Below are 26,640 nucleotides of genomic sequence, written 5' to 3' on the forward strand. Positions count from 1 at the left end.
TTCAAGACGCCTGCTATAAAAGGGGACACATACTGCAGGACCAGCGACCTCTACAAACCCCCAGAAGACTGCCTGCCCACCAGAGGACCAAGAACTCCGGAGGACAGCGGCCCTATTCACAAGAAACCGTCCAAAAAGGACTCCAGAGCCTCCCCGGATACGTGCGTCCTGCCCACTCTGCACCCGACGCCCGTGTCTAGGTGGCCCACCGATCTAGAGTTGGTCCCAAGCCATTCTTACCTGGACGTCACCCTGGATTGACCCCTCCTGGCCAAAAGGACAACATTTTGATTCTTGACATGTGGACATCTTAACCACTGAAGACTGAGATGATCGTAAGTCGAGTACTTAACTGTAAACTGTGTTAACACTTTTCCTCCCCTAAGACTGCATTGCTTCCCATGAGAAATTGCACTGTCTGCCTTTGAAATTGAGAAGTGTTACTCTTAAACAGTTTTATCTGCATAACCTAAACAAAGTATATCTTATATATAAGCTTGATACAAACTTACAACCGTACTCTTTTATTTATTTATTTTTGCATTTAAAAAAGCAAACATCATCAAACAACACAAACCAGCATTCACATACAGTGTACGTAGCACAGATTCTGCTGGCAGGGCTCACAGAAACGCTAACGTGCCCAAATTGCAAAGGAAACCCTAGGAGAGACTTAACCTATACAGGAGCACCTCCATTCATTATCGCAGGTGAACTTGCAAAACAGAAAGTAGCAGAGAGGGGGAGGAAAGAGAAAACATAGCAAGAGGAGGGGAAAAACAGGGAAGCAGCTCTGCCAACATGTCACCCACAAAGAAAGGGGGCACATGTTTGTAGCGTACAAAGTAGAACCGCCACAGCTGAACCAATAAGAGGAGGCTCAGAAAGTTAGTCATCTCCATGTGCACGGGCAGCAAGAAACGTCACCATTGGGGCCCATATATCCCTCGGGAACCCTCCTGCATCAACTCCCAGCACACTGCCAGCTGCTCCCGACAGTATGCAGCATCTCTCAGCCAATCATCACAGCGAGGCACCCGCTTCCGTCCCCAGCACATCGCCACTCAGCGCTTAGCCAGTAGCAGCAGCAGTCCCACCAGTCATCTGGAAGCAGAGGGGATATCCTCCACATAGCCCAGGAGCACCAGCATAGGAACACGCGGCAATGCAAGCCCAATCATCTCATCTATTGCATGCAGAACCTCTACCCCAATAATTGCGGAACGCACCGCAGTCCCACACCAAATGCATGAAATCTGCCTCCAAGGCCGAGCAGTGTGCGCAATTAGCATCCGCTCTAAGACCCATTTTCTTCAGGCGACTAGTGTATACTACAGTTGATGCGGAAAATTAAAATGGATTAGGCGCAATCTATAATTAGGGGAGAGCACCCGCATATGAGCACAACAATAGCGTCACTGCTCCTCCGAGATAGCTGCACCCAAGTCCGCCTCCCAGTGTACCCTGGCCTTGGAATCAGCCAGGGGCTCTGTAGTCTGCGAGCAAGTATACAGGCTCGTAATGAGACGGCAAGCAGTCGGTGCCTTGTACAGAGGGGAGTCCTCAGGAAAGCAGGTATACTGCACCTGCAGCAGAGCCCGCAGCCTAAAAAAGAGCAAGCGACATAAGGCAGCATTGCCACGCACATCCTCCAAGGAGATAAATGTCCCCGCCGAGAACCAAGACCCCAAATTAACCATATCTAACTCCCGGAGACGTTCAGATATCTGGGAATCCTCCAGCAGGGGGAAGCCCTCCGCAACACGCACCAGCATCGAAGGCGCAAAGACCTCGCACACTCCTGTCCGCTTCAGTGAACATGTCCAAGCTCGCACCGAACACCTCACGGTGTCCACATTCCGTCAACGGAGCCCAGTAGTTCTTCCTATTACCCTGTCCAGCCTATCTGGCCAAACCGAGTCATGTTCCGCTGCCAAATGCAGTAAATAGCATATGGAATGCAACCAAAAATGTGCACAGTAATAATACAGTTCCAAATCCGGGGCCGCAAGTCCTCCCTGCTCAAACGCTAGAGTCAGTCTCCCATGCAATTCTGGCCGGTCCCCCAGCCTACACAAGAGCCACCAGCAAGGACCACAGCCGTCTCAAGAAACCCATGGTAAGCGGCAGAGGCAGGTTAACAAACAGATACAAGAACTTGGGCAATACCACCATCTTTGTTATCGCGATGCGTCCGGTCAGCGACAGCAGCAGCGAACGCCAAACCGTCACCTTGTCCTCCAGTCATGTAACCGCTGTGCCGTAGTTAGCCGACCACAGCTCATCCACCTTCCAGCTCATCCAAATACCAAGATAGTGCACCAGGCTGTCCGCTCAGCATAGGAGATACCTAGATCGGCACTGCACAGTGGCATCAGACAAAGGCAGTACTACTGACTTAGACCAATTAATCCTTATCCCGGAAAGCCGGCCGAATTGAACAACCTTATCTAGCAAAACATCCAGATGGGCCTGCGGATCACGGATATACAGCGCAACGTCATCCGCATATAGAGGGATGAGAACAGGCTGCTGTCAAAACGCCAGCCTCCTATGATTATGATGTCACAGTCGCGCAGCTAGGGGCTCCATGGCCACTGCAAAAAGTAGCAGCGAAAGGAGGCAACTCTGACGAGTACCCTTAGCAATAAAAAAAGGAGTCTACAGCATCCCGTTAATTCTCAACCGAGCATACGGCTGGGAATACAATAGGCAAATCAGTTGAATAAATCTAACGCTTAAACCCACTCTGGCCAGTAGAGCAAACATATATGACCAGCCCAGCGAATCAAACGCCTTTGCAGCGTCCTGAAAGATTGCCCTCGCGTGAACGTCGGGCCCGATCATACTAGAAATCGCAAAAAAGGTACGCAAGTTATAGAGTGTCGAATGCCCAGGCACAAAACCAGATTGGTCCGGCAAAACCAAGGTTGCAAGCAAGGGCTGCAGGCGCGCTGCAATAAGATTTGCCAAGATCTTGTTGTCAATGTTTATCAACAAGAGTGGTCGATACGAGTCACAGCTTCTAGGGTCCTTCTCTGGTTTCAGAATTGTGACTATAAGAGCCTCCCGCAACGAAGCCCGAAAGACACCCATCTCAGGGGCCTCAGCATAGACCTCGAGAAGGTGCGGTGCCAGGACATCTGCATATTCCTTATGAAAGGCCGGCATCAAAGCATCCAGCCCCGGAGCCTTATCACCTGGCAAACTACGTATAGCCTGGATCACATCCTCAACCGAAAAAGGAACGTACAGGTACTGCCTGTGAGAGTTCTCAAGCCAAAGCAGACTGTTCCCTTCAAAATAAGCAGTAGTCTCCAAACCACTCATCCCTGGCCGCTCAGCGCATAAATCCGAATAGAAGTTGGACATGACACGCTGAACCTCTGCAGTACCCATCCAAAGTGTCCCAGTCAAGTCAGTCAGCTCTACAATGTAATTCCCAGCCCACAGCCTGCAAAGCATGATTGCCAACGTCTGCCCGGCCCGCTCACTCTCATCATACCAACGCGCCCTTGTCTCCTTACCCAGAAACCACACCTCCTGCAGCACTGCCTCCTCATAGCAGGACAGCGCCTCCTGTACCTCAGCCAAAAGGTCCGTCAACCAGTCGGAAGCCGCCCGCCTCTCTAACTCAGCAAGGCGCATCTCCAGCGCTGACAATTCCCGTTGAATTGCCTTCAGCACACCATGTTGCTTGGCCAGGCAGACACCGAGGATCACAACCTTTAAGGCTTCACCGAGAGTGCCTGCAGACGACACCGAGCCTTGATTTTATCCAGAAATAGTCCTCGATCGCAGTACGAATCTCTTCCCGAAAAACATGGTCTCTCAGTGCTCCACTAGGCAGCCGCCAAATAAACACGCAGCCAGGCCCGTCAGGCACATGCAGCTCCAACAAAACTTGGGAGTGATCCGATAGAGTGCGGGGCATATGTTCAATGGACGTCGTCCATAGTTCCACATCTCTGGTACCCAGCCACCTATCTAAGCTAGACCAGCTGCCAGGCGCATAATTAACACCACGTACCTTGCCTTTCTCCACCATGTCGGGCCCTCCACAAATTCACAAAAGCGCCCTCAGCCATGATGTGTGTCAACGCCATTGCAGCTGCCATATGTTGAGGTCTGGCCTGGCTCTCGCGGTCCGCCACTGGATCCAAGACCACATTGAAGTCACTGCCCCACAAAATGGAGCCCGATCCTAGCGAACCAATCAGATGCCAAACTTCCCCCAAAACCTCAGGGTCATCGACATTAGGCCCATAAAGAGATATCAAACAGAACGGTTTATCATACAGAGTGCCCCTGAGCATGACATATCGCCCCGTCCCCGGGTCAATCACCACCCCACTAGTGTGCCAAGGCAAGCCCTTCTGAAACAAAATTGCCACTCCTCGCACATAGCCTGAGTGTATCGTCATATGGCTCTCACCTATCCAGCCAGCTCTCACTCTTGCGCCCTCATGCAAGTGGGTCTCCTGCAGCATTCAGATAACAATTGCGTGGCGCTGCACATAAGCCGACACAAAGCGCATCTTGGGGCCATCATTTAGCCCCCTGACATTCCAAGAGAGGCACCTAACAGCTGTGGCACTGTTATTCACCGCCCCAACAGCCATCGAGACGCATGCCCTCCACAACCATTCCGCACAAAGCAGCAGCTGCTAAGGAAAGAGAGGAAAAAGGTATAGCAACAACACTCCCTTCAACCAGTAGTTTACAATCCAACCCACAATGGCCCCCCAATCAGGCCAGTCCGACAAACCCACCCTCACTGAAATTCAAAACTCAGTACAACACAATGCACAGTTTAATAGGACTCATCCAAGGGAGCATCAGCAAGGCCATACGGATACCTCCACAAGTGGGGTCGATGGGCTGGAGCATCAGAATAACGTGCATAGTCTGGGACCAAGCACTGCAAGGTCAGTCAAAGCCAATCTGGATCAGATCCATCACCCAGGCAGAGGGGTGGCCCAGACCGCAGCAGCAGAGCTGAGGTCAATCAGTGTCAGTACCAGCAGGCGACTCTACCTCCGCCCTCTCCGCCTGCATACTCGTCGGAGGCGCTTTTTTAGGGATAGTCTTGACCTATCTGACAGCCAGTTTTTGGTCCATAAAGAAGTGCAATCTGTCCTTATGCAATACTCACAGCTTAGCAGGATAAATGAGGGAAAACTTGGCATCAGTCTGACTCAAGGTGCGCTTAACTGGGAGAAATGCCTTACGAGCGGCCTGCACCCTAGGAGTATAGTCTGGAAAAGTGTTGAGCTCCATATTATTGTATATCACTGGGCGCCATTCACGAGCCAACCGGAGTATTGTGTCTCTATCTCAGTAGTTCCATAGGCACACAATGATGGACCACGCCGGCGCTCCCGGCGGAGGCCGGGGGCCAAGTGACCGGTGCTCCCGCTCCACCACCAGCACCTGACATAGCTCATCAGGGAATAGAGATGCAAACATAGTCTCCATGTAATCCTCCATACGTCCCATAGCCGTCACCTCCGGCAGACCTAAAATGCACACATTATTGCGGCGGGACCAGGCCTCAAGGTCCTCGTTGCCTCGTGGCCATCCACTCTCTCCTTCAAACGGTCCATCTGTTCAGGTGATCCAGCTTCCAATCAATGCTAGCCAGGCTGTGTTTAAGGTTCACAAACTTAACTTTCACAGAGGGCGATTAAACGTCCTCCTCTTGAGGTAGGTCGACCGACCAGCCTGGTTGCTCTTCTTCTTGCCCTCAAAAGTAAGTTTGGCCTGCTTTTGATCTGCCTTACCCATGTTGAACAGCACTTTTCGCGTGACTCAGGCAAGCACCCCGAAGCGCGCCAGCACGGACAGCCAACCAGGCGAGAAAGAGGGCAGGAGGTGCCAACAGCTACCCAACACGCCCGGGGTCGAGCTGCCTCGCCTGCAGACCCCAGTCGACCCCAGCACTTCGAGGCTGAAATGAGGCAGGATGGGCTCCGGCCCTCAGCGCCAAGGTTCTCCAATGTAGGCGCTGCCTCTCAGTCCTAGCCGCGGCCTCCAAAGCCACAGCCACGTGTTGCCAGCTGCATGTGTTGCTCTCGCAGGCTGCAGTAGGAGGCCCACTCTTGAGGCGTCAAGCACGGGCCCCAAAATACACCACCAAAAATAGGTCCTCAGCTGTGGGCTTCGCCCCACTGGCCCTGCCGTAGTCACCACTGATGCTGCCAGCCGCAGGCGTTGTTTATGCGGGCTGCAGCAGGAGGCTGACCCTCAAGGTGTCAGGCAGGGGCCCCAAAATACACCACCCAAAAATAGGGGGGTCGCCAACCAGCTGCGGCACGTCCACGGGGCGCAAACGCACACCCTCTCCTTCAAGGGGAGCGCAGAGCTCTCCCTCTAGGCCTCGCAGCGGAGTACTAGTGTAGGTCCGTCTGCCCAGGCCCTCAGTGCCCGCAGTCCGACACCCAAAGGGCCTGAGAACTGACTAACAAGCCGATGTGGCCCCTCTGGGTCACCACCAATGGTCCCCGCAGCGCTGCCTCGAAACCGCAGGGCAGAAGGCAGGTAGGGGAAAACAGGGAGGGGGCGGTCTCATTTTCGTATAGTATATACAGAGCCAGCTTCCTACAAAACGCCTTGGCTGTCTTGTTTTGTAACAATAAAAGACGCTTTGAAATATATAGAACTTGGGACCGGACTTCTATTATTTTTTTTTTTTTTTTATTTTATTTTTTTTAGGTACTCTGTTTGCCAACTGTGAGAGGAGGCCTCTTTTTGCATGGTAAGCCCCCGATTCTTGCCTGATGTTGATGTGTTCTAGAAGCTGGTAGTGCCCAGGGCCCCTGCTAACTAGGTTCCCTGAGCCAGAGCTCTTTTCCTAAATCTGTTGTGATGCTTGGCACTATTGGATACACTCTTACTTTTCACTTAAGACTCTAGCACTCCCTGTGTGCCATCTCCACCCTACACTGCATATGCTATGGATAAGTCACCCCTCTAGTAGGCCTTTACAGCCCTAAGGCAGGGTGCACCATACTAAATGTGAGGGCATAATTGCATGAGCAGTGTGCCTCCACTGTGTCCTTGCCAAACCTGGGAAATAGTGAGTGAACAGAGCAGCCATTTTAAGTACATGTACTGGACACTAGTCAAACACGAGTTCCCCAGCTACATGATGGCCATTCTGTACCCTGGGTTGTTTGGAATCAAACACCTCAGAATATTAAATCCGAACTTGTACCAGTGTTGGATTTAACCCTAAATGTACCTGGGGGGCACCTTAGACGTGCCCCCTGCAAAAGCTAACCTAACTGGCATAGTTGCTGACTGGTTCCATCCAGCCTGCCACTTCCAGACAGCCAATATACAAACCTGGGGGAGAGCCATGGCTCTCTGGTTTGTAAAACAATGCCCTTCCTTGGTGGAGGAGCTAACACCCTGGGGTGAGCTTCAAAGGGTTACTGCCCCTGAAAACTGAGCCCCCAGGCCTGCTCTGAGCAGCAGATTGCTTCCCCCTTTGCCAACCTCCACTTTTGGTGGGAGCAAAGGCGGGAAATCAGACAAAGGGTAGGAGGCGTGGCCTCACCGAGCATGCACCACCCCTAGGGGCTTGCAGGCAAAGTGGACCCTCCATTTCATTTTCCTCTGTGTTGGAGGGACAGAAAATATCCAGTAGGGTTTAGGGAAGGGGCCGTTCCCACAGGAAGTGGTCACTGTAGTGGGTGTAGCTACCCAAGGGTAACTGTCCCATTGGACACTACCAGCTTACCCCTAAAATGCCTACTAAATTCAGCATTTAGTAGGCTCCCCTAGACCAAGAATTTAGATTCATCTGGAAGAAAAGAAGATAGCACCAAAGCACCCGACAGGAGGAGAACAGAGGACCTGCTGCACCAGAAGAGGCTCCCAGACCCCTGCTTGCTGCACCAGAGTCCCGACAATCGCAGCTGCAGAGGAGCTGACCACGGGACCGACCTCTAAAAGACCCCTAGGACCTCCCGGCTTCACAAATAGCCCGAGAACCTCCTCCTGAGTGGAGGCACCACTCAAGAAACTAAAGAAACCTGCAAACCGGTGAGGGACACTTTACCAACCGGACGATATCTCAGCAACCAGAAGTCGCAGCTAGATCTGACGACACACCAACAACAACCCGGACGAGTCCTGCAAGTGTGCCAAGTTTGTTGGCACAGCGCCGTCCTGTGGCCCCAGGTACTGACCAGTGCACATCGGACATCTACAACAACAGCTCCCTCAGAGCTGCAACTGGCCCACAGAGGAAGCCCCAGTCCAGGGACTTCAGTGACACCTCGGACCTCCCGCCAGAGCGCCCACGACGTCCTGCAGGAGCCAAGAAGATGACTTACCTCCAGCTCCAAAGGGTCCCTTTGCGTACAGCATCCAGACCTCCAAAATGCCCTCCACTTGGCCACCCTAAGCCTTGCATTGCAGGATCTGCTGTGTGCCCCGGGTCCTCAACCCCTTGCGACCTTAACAGCCCAAGGGGACCCACAGGCCCCAAATTTAAATCTGCAAACCAGCTCCTTTTCCAAGTTGCCCCTCCAGGTGGCCCTTTGCCTCTGGCAAGATGTTTCCCAGCACCACTCCTGCCGGAACCGGAAGCCGCCCAAGGCTCTCCAGCTGGCACAGTGTGCTCCCCCCCGACCTCTCTGACCATCTTGCAAAAGAAGAGACTGCTAACCTAACTGTACAATTTTTAAAGCATTTTTAAAAGTGACTGCTTATTGATTCCTATGGTGCGTAATTACACACAGAAAGACTAACTTTATTACAACTTTAAAAAATCATAATTCAAAAAGTACTTAACATATCTTAAGATCTTGGTCTTAAAATGTATATACAAGTCTGAAGTAATTTTATAAATTCTGGTCTTGAGTTATTCATTGAGTGTGTGTGGTGCATGATTTGAATTGAGAGTACAGCCAATACTTAGCACATCTCGTGGATTAGCCTAACTGCTTGACCAGCCACCTTAAAAATTGAAGCATTGGGTGGTCTAATTTTTACCTCTGGAAACCAACGTGTGGTTGCCTGGACCCCCTGCACAGAGTGCATGGTTTTTCACACTACATGAAGTGCCAGCCTCCTACATTTGGTGTATCAGTGGTGGGATAAAAACTTTGTGTTCGCTGATACCACTTTTTCAATTGTGTAAACACATGAATAACTCTCTAAATTGTCTTTAGATAGTTGTTTTTGATTTTTCTAGTTGACTACCAATTTTTTAAATTTTTCAGAAATAATTGCTAGGGGCCTGATTAGGTCCCTACAGCTCTAGAAAAAGTTTAAGCCTCGGATTTAGTTGGTTATCTAAAAAGGGGAACTCTAAATTCCAAAAAGGCCCAACTTTAGCAAGATAAAAATGTCTGACTCAGAATCCAGAACCGAGGAGCTCAACCTGGAACCTTATGAGGCATATACCTATGAACAAGTAAGGGGACTTGCAGGCCATACAAGATTTAATCAGGAAAAAGCCCCAAAACAGAGAAAGTTAGGTTTCTAGTGGCCCAGTATGAAAGAGATCATCCCCTAGCTAATGATGATGATGCATCTGAGGTGGATGAAGAACCTGTGGACAATGGGATGAGTGTAGCTCCTCGTCTCACACAAGCTCTAGAGCACCCACAGATACAGACCTGGATATTGCCAGGCTGACCAAGAGACTGCCTTTAGAAAGTCAGCTTTTGGAGATAGAAAAGAAAAGAGTTGGGCTTGGCACCCATCTCTGCTGGTACCATACAAGTGTTGAAATAAAAAGCTTTCAACATTAAACTCCACAAATGCGTTGTCCTGCCCTTCACTGAAGGGGATTATATAGTGAAATATTTTCTGTCTTTGCAAGAGCCTGTATTTGGTGAGAAATTGAAAAGAAACACAGGGGCACACTTACGTGGGAGTTATTCTTAGGAAAGTGCAAGGATAGGCTACTGACACTGGATGAGGTTTATTCTAAATCCTATGATCTCATGAAGGGTATCCCAATTGAGGGCTTTGGATTTACAACTAAAGAGTACAGGATAAAGTTCAAGGAGGCTCAAAAATCCCAGAGACAACCCTGGGTTGACGTTGTGGACTATTCAGTAAAAATGCTGGGTGGTTGGTTAGCAGGGAACACGGTACAAGATTATGATGGACTGTATAATGTATTTATGAAAGAGCATCTGTTGAGTAATTGTTCTAATGATAGGCTACATCAACATCTGATAGACCTGGGTCCACTTTCCCCTCAGGAATTTGGGAGGAGGGCAGACCATTGGGTCACAATAAGGGTGACCAAATCTACCACTGGTGGCGGAGAACAAAAGAAAGAGGTCAAAAAGTCCCCTCAAGGGAAATATGAGAGCCAGGGCAAAAGCAACAAAGAGTCTTATCAAGGCCCCCAAAAATCTGCACATGAGTGTGGGCCCAGAGACTACTCACAGTCCAGGAGAGGGTACAAAGGGAAACACTTTGACCCCAGCAAGGATTGGTGCCAAGACTATAAGACAAAAGGGCACCAAACTGGAGACTCCGGCAAATAATTCCTCTAGTCAGCCTGCAGTAAATGCAGTTGTCAATATCCAGATGGGGTCAGAGATGTGGCCCCACCACGCCAGTGGCAACATTAGTTACTGAGGGTGGGGTAGATTTATCCTGTGCTGCCTAGCCAAGTAACATGAACAAATACAGGCAGCCTGTGATTAATGGGGAAAACAGAACCCTTGAGGGATACAGGGGCTAGTATCACTATGGTGCATTCCCCCTGGGCTGAGGTAGAGCTAAAGACCCATGCAGCAATACTTGGGATCCCTGAGTGAGCTTGTGTGAAGACTAGTGCACAGAGCAAACTTCAGAGAGAAAAAGGAGAGCTGGATCCTGAAATAGTGGAGCACCCTCCCAAGAGAAAAGGCAAGAAGACTGAGGGACCAGCTTAGAAACAGATCGCAAGACTGGACACCTCTTCTCAGGAAGAGAAGTTGCCCACCTTAAAGGGAACTGAGCCTGAAGAGCTTGGGCCTTACCACCCAGAGCTCTTGGGCCCAGGGGGACCCTCTAGGGAAGATCTGTGCCAGGGACGAAGGGAGTGTCCCACTCTTGACGGCCTGAGACAGCAAGCTGCTCAGGAGGAGCTAGGAAATGTCGGTGGTACCCACCGGGTCTACCTGGAGGAGGGGCTCCTGTTCTCTGAGGCCAGAGACCTCACGCCTGGTGCAACCAGGAGGGTAGTAGTGCCACAGTACTTCAGAGACTTCTTTCTCACTTTAGCCCATGACATCCCTCTAGCAGGGCATCTGGGCCAAAACAAAACATGGAGTAGGCTGGTTAACCACTTCTACTGGCCAGGTATGCCCCAAAAAGTGAAGGACTTTTGTCATTCCTGTCCCTCTTGCCAAGCCAGTGGCAAGGCAGGTGGGTACTTAAAGTTCCATTTAATTCCACTATCTGTGGTTGAGGTTCCCTTTGAAAGGGTACAGGTTGACATTGTTGCCCCCCTAGACCTTCCAACAGCTTCAAGACATAAATACATCTTAGTGGTAGTGGATCATGCCACTAGGTATCCTGAGGCCATTTCCCTTAGGACAGTCACTGCACCTGCAGTTGCCAAGGCCCTTCTGGGTATCTTTACCAGGGTGGGGTTCCCTAAGGAGGTAGTATCAGACAGGGGGTCAAACCTCATGTCTGCATACTTAAAACACAAGTGGCAGGAATGTGCAGTGACATACAAGTTCACTACCCCATACCATCCACAAACCAATGGGCTGGTAGAAAAATTGAACTGGACCCTAAAAGGCATGATTGGAGGGCTCCCTGAAAAACTCTGAATGAGATGGGATGTCCTACTTCCTTGCCTGCTGTTTGCCTTCAGGGAAGTGCCACAAAGGGAGTAGGTTTTTCACCCTTTGAACATTTGTTTGGGCACCCTGTTAGGGGACCATTGAGTCTTGTAAGGGAAGGCTGGGAGAGACCTCTCAAAGAGCCCAAACAAGACATTGTGGACTGTGTGCTTGGTCTACATTCTAGAATTAATGCTCCCCGATGACGCAGATACTTACCTGCCAGCAGACCGGAACCGGAGCACCCCATGTTCTCCATAGGCGCATATGTGTTTTGGGCCCTCCTTTGACCTCTGTACCTGACCGGCCCTGTGTTGCTGGTGCAGTGACTTTGGGGTTGCCTTGAACCCCCAACGGTGGGCTGCCTATGCCCAGGAGACTGACTGTGTAAGGGCTTTACTTACCTGAGAAACTTAACCAAACTTACCTCCCAGGAACTGTGGATTTTTGCACTGGGTCCACTTTTAAAATAGCTTATTGCCATTTTAACCTAAACTGTGTGTACTACTGTTTTAAATCAAAGTCCTCTACTTACCTGTGTGAAGTACCTTGCATTTTATGTACTTAACTCAAATCTTGAATCTTGTGGTTCTAAAATAAATTAACAAAATATATTATTCTATATAAGAACTATTGGCCTGGAGTTAAGTGTTCGAGTGCGTGTTCCTTATTTATTGCCTGTGTGCGTACAACAAATGCTTAACACTACCCTCTGATAAGCCTACTGCTCGACCACACTACCACAAAATAGAGCATTAGTATTATCTAATTTTGCCACTATCAACCTCTAAGCAGAACTCTTGGACTCTGTGCACACTATCTCTCACTTTGAGATAATATGTACAGAGCCAGCTTCCTACATTGGTGGATCAGAGGTGGGGTCAAAGACTTTGCATTTGCTGGACTACTCAGCTAATACCTGATCTCTCACGACTAAATTCAAAAAATTGTCATTAGAAATTGATTTTTGCAATTTGAGCTATTTTTCTAATTTTTTAAAAGTCCTGCTAGGGCCTTGTATAAGTCCCTGTTAGCAATTCTTTTAGAGTTTAAAAGTTTGTAAAAACTTGGATTTAAGTTCTAGAAGTAGTTTTTATATTCTTAAAAAGTAATCCCAAATTTTAGAGAAATACTGTCAAATACATATGAGATGGTGATGGAACTCAACCTCACCCCTTACCTGCATCTAGGGATGTCTAAGTTAAGGTCTCTCTGTAAAATTAAAAAGATGACAACTGGGTCCAACCCTACCAGCTCCAGGAGCTTTTGGCAGAGTTCACAAGGGACCACCCCTCTGAAGATGGGGAAGTTATTGAACAAGAGGATGAATTCCCCCTCCTGTCCCAACCAGGGAGAACAGGGTTCCTCAAACCCCGACTCCACAAATCATACTCAGAGAGACTGGTTCTTCTACAGGGGAGACCAGTACCTCTGGAAGCATTATGGGCAGCCTCAATGAAGATGACCCCCGGTTAGCCAGGATGGCCAAAAGATTGGCTTTGGAGAAGCAGCTCCTAACCATAGAAAGGGAAAGACAAGAGATGGGTTTAGCTCCCACCAATGGTGTCAGCAACATACCTAGGGTCAGAGAGAATACTGACATCCTAAAAATCCCCAAAGGGATTGTAACAAGATATGAAGATGGTGATGATATCACCGAATATTTCACAGCTTTTGAGAGGGCTTGTGCAACCAGAAAAGTAAACAGATCTCACTGGGGTGCTCTCCTTTGGGAAATGTTCACTGGAAAGTGTAGGGATAGACTCCTGCATGCATAATCTTATGACCTCATGAAGGCTACCCTGATTGAGGGCTTTGGATTCTCAACTGAGGCGTACAGGATTAGGTTCAGGGGGGCTCACAAATCCTCCAGCCAGACCTGCGTTGATTTTGTTGACTTCTCAGTCAAAACACTGGATGGTTGGATAACTGGCAGTGGTGTAAATGATTCTGATGGGCAGTATAACTTGTTTATGAAAGAACATCTGTTAAGTAATTGTTCCAATGACAGATTGCATCAACATCTGGTAGACCTAGGTCCAATTTCTCCCCATGAATTGGGAAAGAAGGCAGACCATTGAGTCAAGACTAGGGTGACCAAGACTTCCACAGTGGGTGAAGAAAAGAAAGGGCTCACAAATCCTCCAGCCAGACCTGCGTTGATTTTGTTGACTTCTCAGTCAAAACACTGGATGGTTGGATAACTGGCAGTGGTGTAAATGATTCTGATGGGCAGTATAACTTGTTTATGAAAGAACATCTGTTAAGTAATTGTTCCAATGACAGATTGCATCAACATCTGGTAGACCTAGGTCCAATTTCTCCCCATGAATTGGGAAAGAAGGCAGACCGTTGAGTCAAGACTAGGGTGACCAAGACTTCCACAGTGGGTGACCAAAAGAAAGGGCTCACAAAGCCTCCCCAGGGGAAGAGTGGTGAGACATCCAAGGGAAAAAGTAAAGAGTCTTCAACAGGGCCCCAAAAACCTGCTCAGGAGGGTGGGCCCCGAGTCTCTTCACAATCCTCAAATGGGTATAAGAGTAAAAACTTTGATCCCAAGAAGGCCTGGTGTTGAATCTGTAGTCAGCATGGACACCAAACTGGAGACCAGGCCTGTCCTAAGAAAAGTCCCACAACAAGTACTACTCCAGTTAGCACTGGAATAGCCAGTCTCCAAATGGGATAAACTGTGTGGTCAGAGGAAATCAGGGTTCACACTGAAGCTACATTAGTCTCTGAGGGTGGGATGGATTTAGCCACACTTGCTGCCTGGCCGCCTAACATGCAAAAATACAGACAGCAGCTTTTAATCAATGGGACTAGAGTAAAAGCCCTGAGGGATACAGGTGCCAGTGTCACAACAGTGACAGACAAACTGGTTTCCCCAGGACACTACCTGGCTGGACAGACCTATCCAGTCACTAATGATGACAATCAAACTAAAGTCCATCCCATGGCAATGGTAACTTTAGAATGGGGAGGGGTCACTGGCCTGAAACAGGTGGTAGTCTCCTCTGCAATTCCAGTTGAATGTCTGCTAGAAAATGATCTGGAGTCCTCAGCATGGGCTGAGGTAGAGCTCAAGACCCATGCAGTCATGCTGGGTATCCCTGAACTGGTGTGTGTCAAGACAAGGGCACAAAGCAGGGCTCAGGGGGAAAAAGAAGTGTTGGAGCCTGGAATGATGGCCCAACCTTCCAAGAGAAAAGGAAAGAAGACTGGGAAACCAGCTTTAACACAGCTCAAGAAACAGAACCTCTCTTCCCAGGAAGATGTTCTGTCCCTTGAGGGAACTGAGTCCATAGAGCTGGAGCCTTACCATGTTGAGCTCTTGGGCCCAGGGGGGGACCCTCAAGGGAACAGCTGTGTAAGTGGCAAGAAACGTGTCCCTCTCTTGAAGGCCTGAGACAGCAAGCAGCTGAGCACGAAAAAGGAACTGTCAGTGGAACCCACAGGGTCTGTTGGGAAGATGGGCTCCTTTACTCCGAGGCAAGAGATCCAAAACCTGGTGCCACTAAGAGAGTGGTAGGGCCTCCGGAGTTTAGGGAGTTCATTCTGACCTTAGCCCATGATATTCCCCTTGCTGGGCATTTTGGACAAACCAAGACATGGGAGAGATGAGTCAACCATTTCTACTGGCCCAATATGTCCCAGAAGGAAAAGGAGTTTTGCACCTCCTGTGTCATCTGTCAAGCCAAAGGTAAGACAGGTGGCCACCCAAAGGCCCCCCTCATTCCACTTCCAGTGGTGGGGGTCCCCTTTAAAAGAGTGGGAGTGGACATAGTGGGTCCACTTGAACCTCCCACAGCATCAGGGAACCAGTATATCCTGGTAGTAGTGGATCATGCTACCAGGTACCCTGAAGCAATTCCCTGTAGGTCCACCACTGCCCCTGCAGTAGCAAAGCACTCATTGGTATCTTTACCAGAGTGGGATTTTCCTAAGGAGGTGGTTTCTGACAGAGGTACCAACTTCATGTCAGCTTACCTGAAACACATGTGGAATGTGGGGTGACTTACAAATTCACCACATCATACCATCCACAAACCAATGGTCTTGTGGAGAGATTGAACAAGACATTGAAGGGCATGATCATGGGGCTCCTTGAAAAACTAAAAAGGAGATGGGATGTCCTCTTGCCATGCCTGCTTTTCGCCCATAGAGAGGTGCCACAGAAGGGAGTAGGGATTTCCCCCTTTGAGCTTCTGTTTGGCCATCCTGTTAGGGGACCACTGGCACTTGTAAAAGAAGGCTGGGAGAGACCTCTCCATGAGCCTAAAGAAGATGTGGTGGACTATGTACTAGGCCTACGTTCAAGGATGGCAGAGTACATGGAAAAGGCAAGCAAAAACCTTAAGGCCAGCCAACAACTCCAGAAGATTTGGTATGACCAAAAGGCTGCTATGGTTGAGTTTCAGCCAGGGCAGAAAGTCTGGGGTCTGCAGACTGTGGCTCCCAGGGCACTTCAGGACAAATGGAGTAGCCCTTACCCAGTGCTAGAGTAAGAGTCAGGTCACCTACCTGGTGGACCTATGCATTAGCAGGGCCCCCAAGAGGGTAATCCATGTTAACCGCCTCAAACTGTTTCATGACAGGGCAGATGTAAACATGTTAATGGTTACAGATAAGGACCAGGAAGCCGAGAGTGAACCTCTTCCCTGATCTCCTCTCCACTGACCCTAAAGATGGCTCAGTGGATGGAGTGATCTAGTCAGACACCCTCTCTGGCCAATAGCAGGCTGACTGCAAGCACGTCCTTCAGCAGTGTGCTGAGATCATTTCCTTGACCCATGGTCAGACACACCTGTGTACCCATGATGTGGACACAGGAGACAGTATGCCTGTCAAGAATAAAATATTCAGACAGTCTGACAGAGTCAAAGAAAGCATCAAAGTGGAAGTCCGCAAGATGCTGGAGTTGGGGTGTGATTAAGCACTCTGACAGTCCCTGGGCTAGCCCAGCGGTCTTGGTCCCCAAACCTCACACCAAAGATGGCAAGAAAGAGATGAGGTTTTGTGTGGACTACAGAGGGCTCAACTCTGTCACCAAGACAGATGCTCACCCCATCCCAAGAGCAGATGAGCTCATAGATAAATTAGGTGCAACCAAATACTTAAGTACCTTTGACTTGACAGCAGGGTACTGGCAAATGAAAATGGCACCTGGAGCAAAAGAGAAAACAGCATTCTATACACCTGATGGGCACTACCCATTTACTGTGATGCCCTTTGGCTTAAAGAATGCCCCTGCCACCTTCCAAAGGTTGGTGAATCAAGTCCTTGCTGGCTTGTAGTCCTTTAGTGCAGCTTATCTTGATGATATTGCTGTCTTTAGCTCCAACTGGCAGGATCACCTAGTCCACCTGAAGAAGGTTTTGCAGGCCCTGCAAGCAGCAGGCCTCTCTATCAAGGCATCTAAATATCAGATAGGGCAAGGTACTGTGGTTTACTTGGGACACCTTGTAGGTGGAGGCCAAGTTCAGCCACTCCAACCCAAGATCCAAACTATTCTGGACTGGGTAGCTCCAAAAACCCAGACTCCAGTAAGGGCATTCCTTGGCTTGACTGGGTAGTATAGGAGGTTTGTGAAGGAATATGGATCAGTAGTGACACCCCTCACAGAACTGACCTCCAAGAAAATGCCCAAGAAAGTGAACTGGACCATGGACTGTCAAAAGGCCTTTGACACCCTGAAGCAAGGTATGTGTACAGCACCAGTTGTGAAAGCTCCAGGTTAGTCTAAGCAGTTCATAGTGCAGACTGATGCCTCTGAGCATGGGATAGGAGCAGTCCTGTCCCAAACAAATGATGATGGCCTTGACCAGCCTGTTGCTTTTATTAGCATGAGGTTACTCCCCAGGGAGCAGCGTTGGAGTGCCTTTGAGAGGGAGGCCTTTGCTATGGTTTGGTCCCTGAAGAAGTTGAGACCATACCTTTTTGGTACTCACTTCACAGTTCAAACTGACCACAGACCTCTCAGATGGCTGATGCAAATGAAAGGAGAACACCCTAAACTGTTGAGGTGGTCCATATCCCTTCAGGGAATGGACTTTGTAGTGGAACACAGACCTGAGACTGCCCATGCTGATGGCTTTTCCAGGTTCTTCCACTTAGAAAATGAAGACTCTCTTGGGAAAGGGGGGTTTGTGTAAGGAAATGCCTTCCTTGGCATGGTTACCAACTGGCGTTTTGTCTTTTGTTCATGCCAGTTATGATTGAAAGTGTGCTGGGACCCTGCTAACCATGCCCCAGCACCAGTGCTCTTTCCCTAAACTGTACTTTTGTTCCAACAATTGGCACAGCCCTGGCACACAGATAAGTCCCTTGTAAATGGTACCATTGATACCAAGGGCCCTGTTGCCAGGGAAGGTCTCTAAGGGCTGCAGCATGTCTTATGCCACCCTGGGGACCCCTCACTCAGCACATGCACACTGCCTCACAGCTTGTGTGTGCTGGTGGGGAGAAAATGACTAAGTCGACATGGCACTCCCCTCAGAGTGCCATGCCCACATCTCACTGCCTTTGGCATAGGTAAGTCACCCTTCTAGCAGGCCTTACAGCCCTAAGGCAGGGTGCACTGTACCACAGGCGAGGGCATAAGTGCATGAGCACTGTGCCCCTACAGTGTCTAAGCAAAACCTTAGACATTGTAAGTGCAGGGTAGCGATAAAGAGTATATGGTCTGGGAGTCTGCCAAACACGACCTCCACAGTTCCATAATGGCTACACTGAAATCTGGGAAGTTTGTTATCAAACTTCTCAGCACAATAAATGCACACTGATGCCAGTGTGGGATTTTTTGTAAAATACACACAGGGGGCATCCTAAAGATGCCCCCTGGAAACCAGTCTGTCTCCTAGTGCTAGGCTGACCAGTTTCTGGCAGCCTGCCACAATCAAACGAGTTTCTGGCCACATCGGGAGAGTGCCTTTGTCACTCTGTGGCCAGGAACAAAGCCTGTACTCGGTGGAGGTGCTTCTCATCTCCCTCTGCAGGAACTGTTAACACCTGGCGGTGAGCCTCAAAGGCTCATGCCTCTTGTTACAGCACCTCAGGGCATCCCAGCTAGTGGAGATGCTCCCCCGCCCCCTGGCCACTGCCCCCACTTTGGAGGCAAGGCTGGAGGAGATAATGAGGAAGACACTGAGGAGCCACCCACCAGCCACGACAGCCCCTAAGGTGCCCTGAGCTGAGGTGACTCCTGCCTTTAGAAAACCTCTATCTTGATAATGGCGGATTCCCCTAATAGGAATAGGGATGTGCTCCTCTCCCCTCAGGGAGGAGGCACAAGGAGGGTGTAGCCACCCTCCAGACAGTAGCCACTGGCTACTGTCACCCAGACCAAAACACACCCCTAAAGTTAGTATTTAGGGGCGACCCAGAACCCAGGAAATCAGATTCCTGCAACCTGAAGAAAGAAGAGGGACTGCTGACCCGAAAGCCCCGCAGAGACAACGGAGATACCAACTGACTTGGCCCCAGCCCTACCGGCCTGTCTCCAGACTCAAAGAACCTGCACAGCGACGCATCCGACAGGGACCAGCAACCTCTGAGGACTCAGAGGACTGCCCTGAACCCGAATGACCAAGAAACTCCTGAGAACAGCAGCACTGTTCAAAAACAGCAACAACTTTGCAACTTTCTAACAACTGCCAAAGAACTTTCTCTTCCTGACGGAAGCATAAGACTTCTCACTCTGCACCCTACGCCCCGGCTCGAGCTCCAGAGAACTAACACTGCAGAGAGGACTCCCAGGTGACCACGACGACGTGAGTAACCTGAGTCAACCCCCCCTGTGCTCCCATGGTGACGCCTGCAGAGAGGATCCAGAGGCTCCCCCTGACCACGACTGCCTGGTAACAAGGAACCCGACGCCTGGACCAAGTACTGCCCCTGCGGGCCCCAAGACCAAGAGGAACCACCTTCCAGTGCAGGAGTGACCAGCAGGCGGCCCTCTTCCTAGCCCAGTTGGTGGCTAGCCCAAGAAGCCCAACTGTGCCGCCTACTTAGCACACTGCACCTGGCCGCCCCTATGCCGCTGAGGGTGTGTTTTGTGTGCCTGTTTGTCCACCCACCCCCAGTGCTCTACAAACCCCCCTCGGTCTGGTTCCCGAGGATGCAGGTACTTACTTGCCAGCAGACCGGAGCACCCCTGTTCTCCATAGGCGCCTGTGTCTTTTGGGCCCTCCTTTGACCTCTGCACCTGACCGGCCCTGTGTTGCTGATGTGATGACTTTGGGGTTGCCTTGAACCCCCAACGGTGGGCTGCCTATGCCTAGGAGACTACTCAGGTAAGTAAAGCACTTACACAGTCAAAGTAACCAAACTTGCCTCCCAGGAACTGTGGATTTTTGCACTGGGTCCACTTTTAAAATATCTTATTGCCATTTTAACCTAATCTGTGTGTACTACTCTTTTAAATCAAAGTTCTCTACTTACCCGTGTGAAGTACCTTCCATTTTATGTACTTACGTCAAATCTTGAATCTTATAGTTCTAAAATAAATTAAGAAAAGATATTTTTTATATACAAACTATTGCCCTGGAGTTAAGTCTTTTAGTGTGTGTTCCTCATTTATTGCCTGTGTGTGTACAACAAATACTTAACACTACCCTCTGATAAGCCTACTGCTCAACCACAAGACCACAAAATAAAGCATTAGTATTATCTAATTTTGCCACTGTCAACCTCTAAGGGGAACCCTTGGACTCTGTGCACATTATCTCTCACTTTGAGATAGTATATACAGAGCCAACTTCTTACACATACCCAGTCCCAAGAGCTGATGAGCTCATTGTCAGACTAGGAGCAGCCAAGTATCTGAGTACTTTTGATTTAACATCAGGGTTCTGGCAGATTGGCCTGATCCCAGGAGCAAAAGAGAGGTCAGCATGCTCTACTCCTAGTGGGCATTATCAGTTCACTGTTATGCCCTTTGGACTCAAAAATGCACCTGCCACCTTCCAAAGGTTGGTAAACCAAGTCCTTGCTGGACTGGAAGCTTTTAGTGCAGCTTACTTAGATGACATGGCTGTCTATGGTTCCACCTCGCAGGATCACCTGATCCACCTTCGAAAGTTCCTTTAGGCTCTGCAGAAGGCAGGCCTCACTATCAAGGCCAGTAAGTGCCAGATAGGGCAAGGAAAAGTTCTGTACTTGGGCCACCTAGTTAGTGGAGGCTAAGTACAACCTCTACAATCCAAGATTCAGACTATTCTGGCTTGGGAAGCTCCTACTACCCAGACACAAGTTAGGGCATTCCTTGGCTTAACTGGATATTACAGGAGGTTTGTGAAGGACTGTGGGACAATAGTTGCCCCCCTCACAGAACTTGCCTCCAAAAAGGTGCCCAGAAAAATCAACTGGACAGTGAGTTGTCAAGTGGCCTTTGACGTGCTGAAGAAAGCAATGTGCTCTGCTCCAGTTTTACAAGCACTAGACTACTCTAGGGAATTCATAGTCTTACAGATGCTTCAGAGATGGGGATAAGAATAGTCCTCTCCAAAAGGAATGAAGATCAGCCAGTTGCTTTTATTAGCAAAAAGCTACTCCTTAGGGAACAAAAATGGAGTACCATAGAAAGGGAAGCCTTTGCTGTGGTTTAGGCTCTTAAAAGGTTGAGGCCATACTTGTTTGGCTCTCACTTCATTGTTCACTCTGACCACAGGCCTCTCAGGTGGCTACACCAAATGAAAGGTGAAAATTCCAAGCTGCTTAGGTGGTCCATTTTCCTACGGGGTGGACTTTAAAGTGGAACACAGACCTGGGACTGCCCATGCCAATGCAGAGGGCCTTTCCAGGTTCTTCCACTTAGAAGATGAGGACTCACTAGGGAAAGGGTAGTCTCATCCTCTTTCGTTTGGGGGGGAAGGGGGTAGTGTAAGAGGGGCCTCTTTTTGCAAAGTTAGCCCCCACTTTTTGCGTGATGTTTATGTGTTCTAGAAACTGGTAGTGCCTAGGGCCCTGCTAACCAGGTTCCCTGGCCACAGCTCTTTCCCATCAAAGTAAGGATTCAGTTCAAATCTCTCTGTATTGTCCATAGAGCCCTACATGGCAAAGGTCCCATTTCTCTGAGGAAACGTATTTTCCTGCATACTCCTTCTAGGAGCCCCCGCTCCTCCTCTCTTAGGTATGCACACATCTCTCGCTTTAAGAGAACTTGGGGTAACAACTCCTTTTCCAGTAAGGCCTCCCACCTTTGGAACACCCTTCCTTCGGAGCTCTGTTTTGAATCCTCTGAGCACCTCTTTAGGAAAAAGCTTAAAACTTTCCTATTCTGTAACTAATATCTACTCCCCCCCCCCAATTCGTGCTTCGTTGCTTTTAGCGCTGGGTCGCCATGCGCTCTATAAATTCTAAAAACTAAACTAAACTAAATCTTTTGTGATGCTTGGCACTATTGGATACACTCTTGCATATCACTGTAAGACCCTAGTAAATGGGTACCCCAGAACCCAGGGCATGGGATAGTAGGGTCCCTGAGGGCAGCATACCTGATTGTGCCACCCTCTAGGGCCCTGCACCCAGATACACCCAGAACTGCCAGTGTAGGCTGAGTGTACTGGGGCAAACCTAAAAAGGCAAACTTGACACAGCACACTCCCTGTGTGCCCTGTCCACTCTACACTGCATATGTTATGGATAAGTCACCCCTCTAGTATGCCTTACAGCCCTAAGGCAGGGTGCATCATACTATAAGTGAGGGCATAATTGCATAAGGAATATGTCCCCACTGTGTCCTTGCCAGACCTGGGACATAGTGAGTGAACAGAGCAGCCATTTTAAGTACATGTACTGGAAACTGGTCAAACACGAGTTCCTCAGCTACATGATGGACACTCTGTACCCTGGGTAGTTTGGTATCAAACAACTCAGAATATTAAATCCAAACTGGTAAAAGTGTTGGAGTTAACCCTAAATGTACCCAGGGGTCACCTTAGAGGTTCCCCCTGCAAAAGCTAACCTAACTGGCATAGTTGCTGACTGGTTCCATCCAGCATGCCACTTCCAGACGGCCAATATACAAATCTGGGAGAGAGCCATGGCTCTCTGGTTTGTAAAACAATACCCTTCCTGGGTGGAGGATTTAACACCCCTCCCTCAGGAATGTGCAACACCCTGGCGGCAGCTTCAAAGGGCTACTGCCCCTGAAACTCAAGGCTCGAGGCCTGCTTCTAGCAGCAGATGGCTTCCCCCTTGGCAAACGTCCACTTTTGGTGGGAGCAAAGGCGGGAAACCACACAAAGGGTAGGAGGAGTGGCCTCACTGAGCATGCACCACCCCTAGGGGCTTGCAGGCGAAGTGGACCCTGCATCTAATTTTCCTCCATGTTTGATGGCCAGAAAATATCCAATAGGGGTTAGGGAAGGCCCCCTTCAAACAAGAAGTGGTCACTGTAGTGGGTGTAGACACCCAAGGTTAAGTGTCCCATTGGACACTACCAGGTTCCCCCTAAAACACCCACTAAATTCAGTATTTGGTGGGCTTCCCTAGACCAAGAATTTAGATTCATCTGGAAGAAAAGAAGACATCACCAAAGAACCCGACAGGACGAGAACAGAGGACCTGCTGCACCAGAAGACGATCCCAGACACCTGCTTGCTGTACCTAACAATCGCTGATGTGGAGAGCTGACCACTGGACCAACCTCAGACTACCCTGAGGACCTATAGGCTTCGTAAATAGCCTGAGAACTCCCTCTTGAGCGGAGGCACCACTCAAGAAACCAAAGGAACCTGCAAACCGGTGAGGGACACTTCACCGACTGGACAATATCTCCACAACTAGAAGTTGCAGCAAGACCCGACGATACACCAACGACATCCTGGACAAGACCTGCAAGTGTGCCAAGTTTGGTGGCACAGCGCCCTCCTGTGGCTGAGTTGTGGCAATACTCCAGGTACTGACCAGTGCACATCGGACATCACCAACAACAGCTCCCCCAGAGCTGCAACTGGACCAGAAAGATGCCCCAGTTGAAGGACTTCAGTGACACCCCGGACCTTCCACCAGAGCGCCCCCGACGTCCTGCAGGACCACAAGAAGAAGACTTACCTCCAGCTCCTTAGGGTCCCTTTGCTCACAGCATCCAAGACCTCCAATACGCCCTGCACCTGGCCGTCCTGAGCCTTGCTACACGGGTTCTGCTGTGTGCCCCAGGTCCCCAACCCCTTGTAACCTCAACAGCCCAAGGGGACACCCAGGCACCAACTTTTAATCTGCAAATCAGCTCCTTTTCCAAGTGGCCCCTCCAGGTGGCCCTCTGCCTGTGGCAAGAGGTTTTCCAACGCTGTTCCCACCAGAAACGGGAGCCGCCTGAGGCTTTCCAGCTGGCACAGTGTGCCCACCGACCTCTCTGACCACCTTGCAAAACAAGAGACTGGTAACCCTACTGTATGATTTTTAATGCACTTTTAAAAGTGACTTCCTATTAATTCCCATGGTTCATAATTACGCACAGAAAGACTAACTTTATTAAAACTTCAAAAAGTCATAACTCAAAAAGTACTCAACGTATCTTAAGGATCTTGGTCTTAAAAGTTATACAAGGGTCTGAAGTATTTCTATAAATTCTGGTCTCGAGTTACTCCTTGAGTGTGTGTGGTGCATGATTGGATGTGTGAGTACAACAAATACTTAGCACATCTCCTGGATTAGCCTAACTGCTCGACCAGCTACCTTAAAAATTGGGCATTAGGTGGTCTATTTTTTACCTCTGGAAACCAACGTGTGGTTGTCTGGACCCCCTGCACAGTGTGCCTAGTTTTGCACACTACATAGGGGGCCGGCCTCCTACACAAACTGGGTTCAGGGGAGCCCTTAAATCCAAGATTTAAGGGAGTTACAGGGGTCAGAGGGCAGTAGCCAATGGCTACTCTTCCTGAGGGTGGCTACACCCTTCCTGTGCCCACTCCCTTTAGGGAGGGGGGCATATTCCTAACCCTATTGGTCCCTGCCCTCCAAACCAAGATGTAGGATCCTGCAGGGAGTGGGGTCACTTCAGCTCTGAACACCTTAGGGATGGCCCTGGCTGTAGTGGTCACTCCCCCCCTGTTTTACCTAATTTTACTGTCTGACTTGCTACCAAAAGTGGGTCTTCTTCTGGGGGAGGGGGCGGGCATCTCCACTAGCCGGAGTGCCCCGGGGCTCTGTAACAGGAGGCCTGAGCCTTTGGGGCTCACTGCCAAGTGTTGCAGTTCCTGCAGAGGGAAGGTGTGAAGCACCTCCAGCCAGAGCAGGCTTTGTTTCTGACTCCAGAGAGCACAAAGGCTCTCACCCCATGTTTGTCTTTTAGTGGCAGGCTGGCGCAGAATGGTTAGCCTCACACTAAAGTGTTGGTTAAACAACAGGGGATATCTCTAAGATGCCCTCTGGGTGTATTGTACAATAAATCCAACACTGGCATATCCGTAAGGACAAACTCCCAGCACCTGTACTTAATATGGCCCTTAAGTCTAAGTCTAAGAATGGACGTAGACACTGTAGGGTCATATTGTTCATGCAGCTATGCCCTCTCCCGTGGTATAGTTCACCCTGCCTTAGGGCTGTAAGACCTGCTAGAGGGGTGACTTACCTATGCTGCATGCAGTAGCTCGTGAGCATGGCACCCTTAGAAGGATGCCATGTCGAGTTTGCCTTTTTCTCCCCACTAGCACACACAATCTGCAATGGCAGGGTGCATGTGCTTGGTGAGGGTTCCCTTAGGGTGGCACAATACATGCTGCAGCCCTTAGGGACCCTCCCTGGTCACAGAGCTCTTGGTATCACAGGTACCTTTCACAAGGGACTTAGCTGTGTGCCAATTGTGGGAACAATGGTGCAGTTTAGGGAAAGAACACTGGTGCTTGGACCTGATTAGCCGAACCCCAGCACACTCTCAGTCAAGTCAGTATCAATATCAGGCAAAAAGTGTACGTTTGGGGGAGTGGATAACCGTGCCAAAAGGGACACTTTCCTACAAGTCCCATTTTGAAAAGCTGCGGAGGGATGCGATATAGCTGGTGTAGGAACTTAAAGAGAATTAGGCAAAGTCTAGAGTTTGGGGAAAGGTGTTCTAGTTGGCCACAGCAGAAGGACCATTGAACATCTGTGAGGGGTGGATCTATAACTTCTTCCTAGCGTATCCTGCCACGTGACTGTGCCACAGAGAATGAGTTTTTTGTGTGAGGGTGTAGCACTGAGTGATCAGTGTGTGTGGTAGTGAGGATGTGAGCATGTGCTCCAGTGCTGGAAGTGTCGGTGGAGGAGTTGGAAAGGTGTCATATATTGTGCAGGATGTGGAGTGAAGCTGATAATAAAGTAGTATGTCTGAAAAAGTGAGAGGCTCGGACTATGTTCCTTCAAACAGGAGGAGAAATTGGTTATCTGAATATAAGTCTGAAAAGAGTTGATGGCTAAGTTTTCAGGCTCGAGTTTCGCTCCAGTTTCTAGTAACAGTGGCATTATAGGGTTGTTAGTCTAGTACCCAGAGACTCTGGGAAGGGGTCAGAGGTGGGTCCATTGATTGACATTCGGGTGGTAGGTAATGTGTAAAGGAGTTGTAGTTGTTTAATGTATTGTGGGCTTAAACTGATTCGTGCCGGCAAGGGGAAAAAGTATGCCCCTTCCAGAGTGTCAAACACTTTGCTTGTGTCTAACAGGGCAGCCGCCGCCGTAATTTGGGGATTTAGGTAGTGCATGTCTGCAAAAAATGTGAGGAAGTTGTGTGAGGTGGCCCTGCTTGGGATAAAGCCTGATAGGTCAGGCAGTACAATCTTGGGGAGGAGGGGTAGGAAGCAATTTCATAGCACCTTAGCGTAGACTTTATTGTCCACGTTTACTAGTGAGAGCT

At 49.5% G+C, this 26,640-nt stretch overlaps 2 protein-coding genes across 5 annotated transcripts in view; one reads left to right on the forward strand and one right to left on the reverse strand.

Annotated features, from left to right (window-relative positions):
* Positions 1–26,640, forward strand: part of LOC138287350 (zinc finger protein 84-like) — a 239,428-nt gene that overhangs the window by 198,627 nt on the left and 14,161 nt on the right. Inside the window, exon 3 of one of the 4 annotated variants that reach the window (XM_069227714.1) lies at positions 6,715–6,757. The exons of the other annotated variants lie outside the window; for them this stretch is intronic. The gene's annotated coding sequence lies outside the window, so the exon portion shown is untranslated. The remainder of the gene's footprint in view (positions 1–6,714; positions 6,758–26,640) is intronic. 4 annotated transcript variants of the gene reach the window in all.
* Positions 1–26,640, reverse strand: part of LOC138286968 (uncharacterized) — a 417,069-nt gene that overhangs the window by 81,040 nt on the left and 309,389 nt on the right. The window contains exon 15 of the mRNA XM_069227337.1: positions 2,749–3,749. Within this exon, the coding sequence (XP_069083438.1) occupies positions 2,749–3,749 (1,001 nt within the window). The remainder of the gene's footprint in view (positions 1–2,748; positions 3,750–26,640) is intronic.

This window comes from Pleurodeles waltl, chromosome 4_1 (assembly GCF_031143425.1).
Source record: "Pleurodeles waltl isolate 20211129_DDA chromosome 4_1, aPleWal1.hap1.20221129, whole genome shotgun sequence".
Classification (NCBI taxonomy): Eukaryota; Metazoa; Chordata; class Amphibia; order Caudata; family Salamandridae; genus Pleurodeles; species Pleurodeles waltl.